This window comes from Mastigoproctus giganteus, chromosome 2 (assembly GCF_048544385.1).
Source record: "Mastigoproctus giganteus isolate SK-2022 chromosome 2, ASM4854438v1, whole genome shotgun sequence".
NCBI lineage: Eukaryota > Metazoa > Arthropoda > Arachnida > Uropygi > Thelyphonidae > Mastigoproctus > Mastigoproctus giganteus.
In genome coordinates this window covers 116993261-117005387 of record NC_143576.1, presented here as the reverse complement: position 1 = coordinate 117005387, position 12127 = coordinate 116993261, and the positions used below count along the sequence as shown (strand labels likewise).

The window sequence follows — 12127 nt, the reverse complement described above, 5'->3', positions numbered from 1 at the left end:
TTGTAATGAAATTTATTTGAAAATCACATTGTTTCACTAAAATATGCAGTGACTTTTGGGACATCCTGTATATCTAATAAAAATATTAAAAAATATGAAAACATTATGGATATGTATATTTATGAATTCCCTGATATAGTTTATAATTTATTCTTGCAGGTCAGTTTCACCATCGCCATCACTGCCACCTCCGAGATATGCCAGGAAGGAAGGAATTTGTTGAAATAACTCCTAACCATGTAGAGGACCAGCTATGACATGGGGCATAAAAGGACTACCTCTTGCTTCTGGCTGAACAGTAGCTGAAGACAGGTAAATCTTCTTTAATTTCCTCTCACACCCACTTTTCACTCATTTAATATAAAAAAAAACTTTTAGCCTTTTCTGCTTGTAAGCTTTAAGGTGCACAGGTAATTGCCATTCCATAAATTTTAGCTTTGCAGAATTGCCCTTCAACTTCTACATTATGTTCAAATACAGGCACAACATAATCCACTCTCTATCTCAAGAGCTCTGATTCTAACAATTCTCCACTTTTATAACCCCACTACCAACTTTCATTCCTAATTCAGTGCACGGACAGTCAACTCATCCTGTATATCAGGGACCCAATTTGAACCAGGAAAAGACCATTATCTTCACTCATTTGCATAGCCAGAGAGATCACTGGCTCTTGACCCACAGGCTCTCAAAACGGTGAAAGGGATCATAGCATCAAAAGAAGAAATGAATTTTCAACATCTCTAAACATTAGATCCACCTCACTTGAAAGCTACAAGCCCTCATCAACTACTTGCCTAACACCAGAAGTGCCTAGCACAGACAAAATCCCATTCACGTAGGTCTACGAAGCCCCACCACACATTACACCAGCGTTTCTCAAACTGTATTCCATGAGATGTGAACAAGCGTTCTGCAAAAAATCATAATTAATAATTAAAAAAATAAAATAAAATAAATAAATTTTGCATATTTGTAGCAGACATCACTTTTGTGTCATTATAATTTTTAACATTATTTATTATTTATTTTATTTTTTTCGGTTATTAATATACTGACATAGACTGGCATAATAATCAAATAGGCCAAGGAACACTTTATTTTGGCAGGCTTTGCATAGAGGTAATAACATCTACGAAAAAGTAGCAATGTTTTGATCTAATATGCCATTCATATGCGATTTAGCATGGGGGTACACGGGTTGAAGGAGAGGCGGAAACAAACCAATATCATAACTAAACTCACTTCCTTGTATAATTTTTTTTGATAATTATCAATATTTTGAAATATTATTACTAAAATATGTGGTTGAAAAAAGGAACTTTAAAACGAGAAGCAAGTACTTCTAGTATTGCAACTGTGGTTGATGAAAAAGAACACAATATCGTCACACTTCAAAGTGAGGATGAACAGTCGCAGCCCTTTTTTCCCCAAAAAATATTCCAAATTAAAAAAAAAACAGGAACCGACTGATAAAAGACCAAGACAAAAGTATGATGACAATTATTTGAATTTCAGCTTTGCATGTGTTGGAAATAAAGATGCACAGTGCGTCGTATGTAATAAAATATTACAAACAGTTCTTTGGCTCCCGCTAAACTTGTGTTTCCTAAGTGTTCCATAATAATCAAAATCCATGACTAAAAAGTTTAGAAAACATTGCATTACGCCATCAGCTAGCAGACCAGCACTAACAGATCTCCCCATCTGAAGCTATGATGAAACCACCCACCACTTAGGGATTCCCAGTGGTGCCCATACAGCATGTATGGGCACCATTGGATCCCCCCATGACAACCTCCCACTGTTCCAACAGTAGATCCAGGCCAACCATCTGCCAGGTGCAGAACTGGCTCAAAACATGCACATACACTGAACCAAATCCCATCCTTATCTAGTGAGCTACAGATGGCGTGTTCCCCATGGGCCATTTGGCAGGTGTATTGACATGATCTTCATCTAGAATATTCTTTTAATTTGAATCTAAAATAATATGCCTTACTTTTCCTTGACAAGCATATCGCGCGTGTGTGTGAGAAAGAAAGAAAGAAGGGGGGTACCGCATGCAGAGGTTTAGTTAAAACTCACCGACACATACCTCATTCTGGACTTCCCCTCTAACCCCTCAGCATCATGGCTAGGATAGGAAAGGACTTGACTTGGAGGGCCCTGAATATCTATAGACCCCAGGCCTTAGCCATTAGATTTGACTGAGTCAAACACATTCTCCTCCTCAGTGGTTATTCTCTCCCCATTTTAATTCTCCATTTTACAAGTAATCAAAGTTTAATGTTTCACCCTCAGTGTCACTATTCTTTACGTGTTAAACTGTCTACAAATCCCTACCATGAAATATTGTTCCCATATCTGGGGTGGGTGCCCCAAAACTTCTCTCCCTCAAGCTCAAAGAGTCTATCCCAAAGAGAGCAGATAAGTTCATTAATGACCCATCTCCTAATAATTCTCTCTCTCTCATAGACATTCAGTTTCTGCTACATGCCTTTTTTATAGATATTTTCACATGCACTGCTGTTCCTAATTGGATCTCTAATTCCACTTCTCTTTTCCAAACCAGCCCAGACACGTTTCAACTAGTCAACATCCTTTCACTGTTCAATTGTAAACTTACAGACCTAATTTTTTCTTTTTCTCTTTTATCCTTTCTATTTCTGTTCCCTCCATCTATATTTACTGAAAATTACAATCTACAAAAATTCATGTCCAATGTTACCAAGTATCCTTTGTCTTCTCAACCTTGAACCCATACACAGTGCTAAGTACTACATGTTCTTATACCTTTATTGTTTGGGGTGACTGCAAAAAAAAAGAAAATAAAGTAAAAATAGAGAAAAGCAGATGCTGTGTACCACACCCCTTGCTCTAAGTGCCAAACAATTTCTAGTGACCATGTGATTTACAGAAATTTATATCAATATAGAAGAGAATTCAAAAACTCTGATAAAAACTCTATAACCATAGGCCTAGTAGGAAAGCAACCTTCTGTTAATTTGTTTGTTATTTAACAGTATTAATCACTGATGATTTAATTTACAGCTGCTTGGTCATTAGGTTGCACCATGCTTGCCTCCATGTGGTGGAGCCGGAAACCTGGGAGGAAGAACCTGTACCCTACTTTTTCTAAAATTACACTCCCTCAGTGGTCAACCTATAAGCTACCTCCATTTCTCATTTTAAAAATGCCTTGTAAATATAGCAAATGCACCCAAAACTGTGCACTGACTGAAATTAAAAAATATACTTGTACAAATGGACAGCCAACATGACTCTTAATATCTCATTTGGCAGAATCCCTGCAATGGTTAATCCACATGCTCCACTAAACACCTTAAAAAGTGTAACAGCAGAGCAGGATCTGTTTAACATAGCTGATGAAGAAATGAAACTGGAATTTAATGATGTAAGTATTAATACAAGATAAAAGAGAATTATTGCAAAACATGATGGACTGCTTGTTTTTGCTTGTAATGTAATACTCACTTTCAGCTTAACTAGTCCACCATTGACTGTAGGTCAGGTAATACATTCCAAACCTAATAATATATTACAAAGGACAAAAATATGAATACTTCCCAGCCATCTGTAGAGGGGTAGTCATTTGTGTTCTCTGCAACTCTACGGAACACTAGCACTAATTGTATTACTCAAATGCCAAAATGTCCAAACTACTGAAGTGAACAATCTGCACAATTTAAGGATTGCAACAAAGAAAATCCAGTGATATAAAACATAAGATAACATGATATAAAACATAATATATCATATCAAGGGACAAAAAAAAACAATACTTTCAACAAATGTTAATATGCTCAAGTTGATCAGCCATAGAAAATGCAACTCAAACTGATGTATTGTTTGGACCTTATATAATTTTTTTTGGCAAAGGTAAAAGAAAGCCAATATGAGAATCACTGCAAACTGCAGGAAACTTACCAAACAAATTGGCTTGCTGCTACTGCAGTTTCTCCCTGCATTCTTGGTAAACATATGGTGTGTGTTATGAGTAGTGGCAGTAGTAGAAGTCAAGAATGATTTATTGATTGACATATAGGCATGACAGACGATGTACTGATTGGTGTGTGAACACAACAGACGATAACATCATAACGTTAAGTGATTGATTGATGTTATGATACACATATATATAAAGAATCTTTCTTTCTTTTCCTATTATTTCCTACTGATAACAAACCCACACAATTAAAAAACGTGGTAAACTGGAGTGTGCACCCTGTTCTGAATTTAATCAAAACCTGTAAACCATTTCCTTTTTCATTATTAAATTTTCTCATTATTAAATCTGCTTTTAATAATGAGAAAAAACTAATCATTACATTGTCTGTCATGCCTACATGTCAATGAATATATCATTCTTGACTTTTACTGCCACTACTTATAGCATTCACCGTCTGTTTACCAAGAATACAGGAAGAAAACAAAAATGAGAATAAGTGTGTGTTATAGGCCTAATGATGGTGATGACTATAACAAACAACTATATAAGGAAAATCAGAATGTCTTATAATGGAGGATTTTAACTTTCCAGATATTGACAGGAACTTGTGGATTGGTCACTTACACACTAGCAAGGCTTTTCTGGATTTATTGGATGACTGCTTTTGACAGCAGCATGTTAGAGAGGCAACAAGAGGAAGCAATAATCTTGATCTGATTATTAGCAGTGATTCTTTGTACATTAAGAACATGCAGGAAAAACACCCACAGTGATCACAGTGTACTGATGTGAGATTTACTTAAAGACATAAATATTCTCAATGGTAAAGAAAAGGGCTTTTGATTTCATAGGGGCAACTAGTGTTTTTAGACAGGTTCTAAATTCTATGCAGCAGGACAAAACAACTGATGATGTTATTAACAGCAAATTCTAAATGGGAAGCATTCAGGGAAATAATCATCATAAATACCACTAGGCTTTTCATACCAACTAAGAAATTCTGTTCAAGGCTTAGATCTAAATGGATGTCAGATTAACTGATGAGACTTGTGGCAGAGAGAAAAATGAAGGTATGCATATAAATTATCAGGCAACATAGAAAGAAGCCTATGATAAATATAAATATCATTATATTTATTAATGATATTGATGTAGGTATATCAGGTTTAATGTTTAAGTTTACAGATGATAAAATTTTGGAAGGGTAGTTAATCACAGTAATCAAGGTATGCTATTGCAATAAGTTCTAGAAAAATTGGCAGATTGGCTGAAACATCAGCATTAGTAGAGGCATACGATGCAGGAGAGCAACTTTATGCAGCATCAGCCAAAAAAAAACCTCCCATTTCACCCCGCCATTCATTCCAAATGCCTGTCCAGCTCAGCCTTAAATTTATTTAGGCTATCAGCTTCCACAACAAAATATGGAAGTCTATTCCACCAATCAGCTACCCGCTGGCTAAAGGCAAATTTCCGCACATCCATTCTACAAATATCTTTCCACAACTTGAAACTGTGCCACCGCAGGTTCTTAGTTTGAGCAAGAAGAAGAATCCCATCAGCATTCAACTTGCTCAACCCATTCAAGGCCTTATACACCTCAATCAGATCACCTCGCAGGCACCTAATCTCCAGGCACTGCAATTTGCAGAACTTAAGCCTTTCTTGGTAAGAGCACCCCTTTGTTCCCCTCACCAATCTTGTTGCCCTTCTTTATACTCGTTCTAAAAACTCTACATCCTTCCTAAAATGAGGCCTCCAGACCTGTACACAGTACACTAGGTGTGGCCTTGTATAGCAGGATAATCACCTCCCTGTCCCTGCTAGCAAAATTCCTATATATCATTGACAAGACTCTATGACCTGCCCTGCCAGCCCATCTACACTGCTCAGCGAACTTCATATTTGACTGCACAATTACCCCAGGTCTTTTTCACTTTCCACTTCCCTGAGTGTAGTACCACACAGTTGGTACATTTCTCTTCGGTTATTGCTACCCATATGCAGTACTTTGCATTTGTCAATGTTAAACTTCAGTTGCCACTTCTCAGCTCATTTGCCCAACTTATCTAGATCCAGTTGGAGTAGCATAAAGTCTTTACTGTCGTTAACAACCCTGCCAACCTTTATATCATCTGCAAACTTGGACATTAAATCTGATATACCTTCATCAATATCATTGATAAATACTGAAAACAACAATGGGCCCAACACCGAGCCCTGGGGAACTCCACTAATAACATTTGTCCATGAAGAGCAGTGTCCATTGATTACCACTCTCTGTCGTCTCCCACTCAACCATCCCTTTATCCATTGTAGCAACTTATCCTTAATGCCATCCGTCTCCAATTTGTACAGCAGTCTTCAATGTGCAACAATATCAAAAGCTTTCCTGAAATCCAAGTATATGATATCAAAATATACTTGGATTTCAGGAAAGGCATTTGGAACGAATGGAGGGGTGAAATGGGAGGTTTTTTTTTTTTTTTTTTGGCTGATGCTGCATAAGCTTGCTTTCTTGCATTGTATGCCTCTGCTAATGCTAATGCTAAAAATTATTTTTGCCATTCAGTTCCTTTGTGACCACATCATATTATCCAATCAAATTGGCTAGATAAGACCTCCCTTTAACAAACCCATGCTGTGTCTTAACTATTACTGCAGTCTTGTCTAGATGATCCTGCAATGCTTCTTTACCCAGTGATTCCATTATTTTCCCCAGAACACAAGTTAAACTAACAGGTCTGTATTTACTTGTGTCACCTTTTGAACCCCCTTTGTGAATTGGTGATGCATTTGCACACCTCCATCCATGGGGACCTCCCCTGAGTCCAAGGAAGCTCTCATAATTATGGCTAAGGGTTTGCTTACTTTCTTTGCTGCCTCCTTCAATATAACTGGATAGATGCCATCCACCCCAGGTGCCTTCCTTATGTTTAACTTCAACAATTTGATAATGTTGAAATGGCAGTTGAGTTCAATATTGACAAATGAAAGGTACCATATATGTAGCAGTAATCCCAGATTAGTATACCAACTGTGTGATACTGTACTCAGGTTAGTGGAAAATGAAAAAGACCTGAGGGTGAATGTGCAGTCAGTTATGGAGTTTTCTGAGCAGTGCATACTGACTGCCAGGAAAGCTCATGGGAGTTTTGTCAATGATATGCAAAAATTTTGTAGCAGGGATAAGGAGGTGATTATCCCATTGTTTAAGGCAATGGGTAGGCTGCATCTTGAATACTGCATATGGGTTTGGATTCCTAATTTTAGGAAGGATGCAGACCTGCTGGAACAGGTGAAGAGAATGTTAGAATGTTATTTGGTTTTTAGGAGCATTAGCAACTAAGGCCATATTGCTCCGGGATATGCGGTGGTCATTCCTGACCTTTCCGCATCCTCCGTATTTGGTGGTGACGGGCTCGAACCCTGGTCTAATCAAGAAGTGTGTGCTACGCACTGCTGCTCCTTCCCACCTGGCTACGGAGGTGCCACAGGTGAAGAGAAGGACGAAGATTAGTGATAGAAACAATGTTCTTACTGGGAAAGCTTCTGCACACTGCAGTCTCTGCAGACCAGTCCCCTTAATGGTTTTTTTTTTTTTTTTTTGGTAGTTGTTGGCGCATTGGCTTCTGTGGCCATAATGCACCTCCCAAGGTTTTTGCAGTACTCTGATCCAAGCCCGAGGCAGGATTCGAACCCACGACCTTTGGGTTGTCAGGCAGGCACTTTACCCACCCGGCTAGCCGGTCGGCCCCCTTAATGGTGATCTGATTGAGGTGTTTAGTCCTTTGAATGGATTGAGCAAGCTCAATGCTTATGCTATTCTTCTTTTTGCTCAGAATATACATATTAAAGGGCATAAATTCAAATTATGGAAGAATGGTTGCAGAATAGATGTGAAAAAGTGTGCCTTCAGCCATTGGGTGGTTGATTGTTGTAATAAACTTCTTGTAAGAAACTTCCATCTGTTGTTGTTGTGGAAGTGGGTAGTTATAATAAATTCAAGAACTAGAGAAACTATTAAGGGATGGACAGATGATTTGGGAAAGTTTTTTTTTTATTTTTTCTGATGCTTTATAAACTTGTATTATACAAGGCACTGGTTAGGATGCCTCTCTTGAGTACTGCATACAGGTCGAGGGGCCTCATTTTAGAAAGGATGTAAATCTGATGGAACGGGTGCAGAGAAGGGCAACGAGACTGGTGAAGGTAATGAAAGGATGGCCTTATGAAGAAATGGTCCAGTTCTGCAAACTGCAATCTTCAGATTAGGCACCTGTGAGGTGATCTGATTGAGGTGGTTAAGGCTTTCAATGGATTGATCAAGCTCAATACTGATAGTGTTCTTCTTCTTATTCAGGCTACATGTATGAGGGGGCAGAAGTTCAAATCGAGAAAGGATGATTACAGGATAGACATGCAGAGGTTTGAATCAGCCAGATGCTTTATAAGCTCTTCCTTTCATTATATGCTACTATAATACTAATGTACTCTTCTGCCAACTATACAGCCTGGTGAAGAGGTGTTACTGATGTCAAATCAGTTGAAAAAGGCATGGATATAGCTTATCCCAAATCAGCAGGAAGTAATCTTGATAACAGAATTCCTGTGTGAATCAGTAGACCTGAAATGTAATGCATACCAACCTACCTGGCCTGAATTTGTAGCTTACCGTCCCTACCTCTCCCAGCCAGCACAGCAATGAACATGATCCAAACAATCCAAACAATTGCAATTCAAGTATCATCACTCAACAAGCCCAATAAAAGGAAGAAATTTCTTCAATACCAGAAGTTTTGCACTTCTAAACTTAACCAACAAGGAACATGTTGGTTCAGTTTAGAAGTTTAAGTTTATCCCCTTGAAGGGGATAAACACCTTATTCTTGCTAGAAAAATTCCTGTATGTGATTGACAAGACACCATGAGCTACTCTTGCAGACTAAGTGCACTGCTCAGAGAACTTCATATCTGACTGCACAATTACCCCCAGATAATTTTCATTCTCTACTGCACAGTTCATACGTTACTCTAGGGTAACTGCTTCATACGTTACTTTAGGGTAATTGACAAATGCAGTACTTTACATTTGTCAATGTTAAATATCAGTTGCTACCTCTCAGCCCATCTGCTCAACTTTTCTACATCCTGTTGCAGTAAAATAACTTTGCAGTAATTTTCTGTTTCTTTGTTTGGCCCCAGGATAGCCCCACATGTCTGGAGAAGAAATTGAAACTGAGCTCTAACAACTTCTTAATGTTAAAGTTTTTAACATTAAGAAGTTGTTTCTGTTGCTTAATGAAGGAAGAAACTAACTATTCTTAATTTAAGATTTTATGTGTAGTAGGTTCATCAACAGAGTTGGATCAACGAGTAGTCACAACATAGTGAAGTGGTCAGACAGGAGGGTGCAGAAGCACACATGCTTTGGGTGGACCATGAATAAAGCCCACATGACTGCTAAATACAGTTAATGATTGTATTCATTGTCAAAATATTTAATGTAAACTCCTCTGACCTCTAGTTGTGCCGGAATATAAACAAGAACATATGGCCAGTTGTGGCCATAGGAAATCCATTTTATGAGCCAAAATATAAAGTCTGAAACATCTTTCATGGGAATATAAGCCACTGCTGTCAATCACATCAAGAAAATGACTGTAACCAAGTTACACCATTGCAAGATCCAATCCCCACCATATTACCATAAGTTAAATTTTGAGGGTAAACCAGCCCTGCATTTCCAATCTGAATCACGAGCCTTTCAGAAATTGTTTATCATCATGCCTATCCAATATAATACTAACCATCAGGACCCAAATCCTTGTAAATACTGATTGACAGTGAAGTCAATAATGCTAAATGCTAAACAATCCCTACCAGTTGTGACTTTTGCTGAGATTGTATAAAAAAGCATATCTTTAACCAGAGGCGCCACCGTAGCCAGGTGGGAAGGAGCAGCAGTGCGTAGCACACGCTTCTTGATTAGACCGGGGTTCGAGCCCGTCACCACCAAATACGGAGGATGCGGAAAGGTCATTCAGGGAATGACCACCGCATATCCCAGAGCAATATGGCCTTAGTTGCTAATGCTCCTAAAAACCAAATAACAACAACAACAATCTTTAACCAGCTAGAAATAACCTGATCCAAATCAGTCCTCTTACTACTATAAAATCGGTGCCTCCGCAACCAGGTGGGCAGGAGCAGCAGTGCATAGCACACGCTTCTTGATTAGACCGGGGTTCGAGCCCATGACCACAAAATATGGAGAATGCGGAAAGGTCAGGGAATGACCGCTGCATATCCCAGAGCAATATGGCCTTAGTTGCTAATGCTCCTAAAAACCAAATAACAGCAACTACTATAAAAAATTTTTATCAGAATACGAAAAGTTTGACATTCTTATTGTTATTATTTTTTCTGGCACTGCTGATAATGTCTGCCTAATTCTGGCTCAAGCTCCACAAAGAACAGCTGATGTGTGCAAAAACAACAGGCTGCACTGTCAACTGAACTGTTAGAGGACAACCTGCTTGATATTGCTGGAGGTTACATCCTTCCAGTTCCTGACTCTGATGCAATAAACAGTCTGTCCAGTTGGATATTCAGCTTACTTCACAAGTCAGCTACTCATCCAATCTGTGGAGACTTCACACCTTCCTCCACAATTAAAGAATCTTTATGACTCCCTCTGAATTTTTTGTTGTAAATGAAGATCCAACAAGAGTTACTAATTGCCTTGACTTTTTTTTTTTTTTTTATTGGCTAAATGCAGTATCACTACCTCTGAAAACCTATTTCACCTTTCAATCCTGTTAAAACTTCCAACATTGAATTTCCATATCCCTGACACTGTAACAAAATGCTCATCATATCTCTTACCTTATTCAGCCCTGAAAAATGCCTCTATGCAGCTAAATGCATTCCATGAAAAATCTCAGTGGACCAGACCCGTCCACTGCTTGCCATTGATCTTTTTAACAAAATGGCTAAATTCAGTAGCAGTGTCTACTGTTGCAAAGATTGTTACAATTTCTCCAATGTTACCTTTTTATAAGCAAAAACAATTTTTTCACAATTGTTTTTGCTTAAAAAGGTATCTTTAGTATCTTCTATTGCTTGTGAAGCAATAGAAGATACTCAATCTTACTTCCCCAAAACTGAATAGCCTACTCTAAAACAATAGTAATGTTTAATGGAGAGAAAGTGATGTGCATAAAAGGATGGTTAAGTGGGAGAAGACGGAGGGTGGTAATCAATGGGTGCTGCTCTTCGTGGACTAATGTTATTAGTGGAGTCCCACAGGGTTCGGTGTTGGGTCCACTGTTGTTTTGTATATTTATCAATGATATTGATGAAGGTATATCAGGCTGAATGTCGAAGTTTGCAGATGATACAAAGGTTGGCAGGATTGTTAATGACAGTAATGGCAGTGTGCTACTGCAACAGGATCTAGATAATTTGGGCAGACAGGCTAAGAAGTGGCAACTGAAGTTTAACCTTGACAAATGCAAAGTACTACATATGGGTAGAAGTAACCCATATGCAGTAACCCATAGGTGAGGGGAATGAAGGGATCCTCTTACCAAGAGAGGCTTAAGTTCTGCAAATTGCAGTGGCAGGAGACTAGGCACCTGCGTGGTGATCTGATTGAAGTGTATAGGGCCTTGAATGGGTTGAGCACACTGAATTCTGATGGAATCCTTCCAATTGTTCAGATTATGAACCTAAGGGGGCATAAATTCAAATTAAGAAAGGACAGATGTAGAATAGATGTGCGGAAATTTGCCTTTAGCCAGCGGGTGGTTAATTGCTGGAACAAACTTCCATCTGTCGTTGTGGAAGTTGATAGGTTGAATAAATTTAAAGAGGAACTGGACAGGCATTTGGAGGGAATGGTGTAATTTTTTTTTTTTTTTTGGCTGATGCTGCATAAGCTCATACATTTGCTTTCTTGCATCACATGCCACTACTACTGCATCAAGAATTATAGCATTAGTAGAGGCATAAGATGCAAGAAAGCAAGCTTATACAGCATCAGCCAAAAAAAAAAAAAAACCCTTCCCATTTCACCCATCCATTCACTCCAAATGTTTGTCTAGTTCTGCCTTGAATTTATTTAAGCAGTCAACTTCTACAATAACTGATG

The 12127-nt window shown here is 38.4% G+C and overlaps 1 protein-coding gene across 4 annotated transcripts in view; it reads left to right on the top strand.

Moving 5' to 3' along the window:
* LOC150089519 (glucose transporter type 1-like) overlaps window positions 1-12127 on the top strand; it is a 1237972-nt gene that overhangs the window by 1188083 nt on the left and 37762 nt on the right. For all 4 annotated transcript variants that reach the window (XM_090368637.1, XM_090368634.1, XM_090368635.1 and 1 more), the window contains one exon: window positions 160-312. In XM_090368637.1, coding sequence (XP_090224763.1) covers window positions 160-257 — 98 coding nt within the window. In that variant the 3' untranslated portion in view covers window positions 258-312. The remainder of the gene's footprint in view (window positions 1-159; window positions 313-12127) is intronic.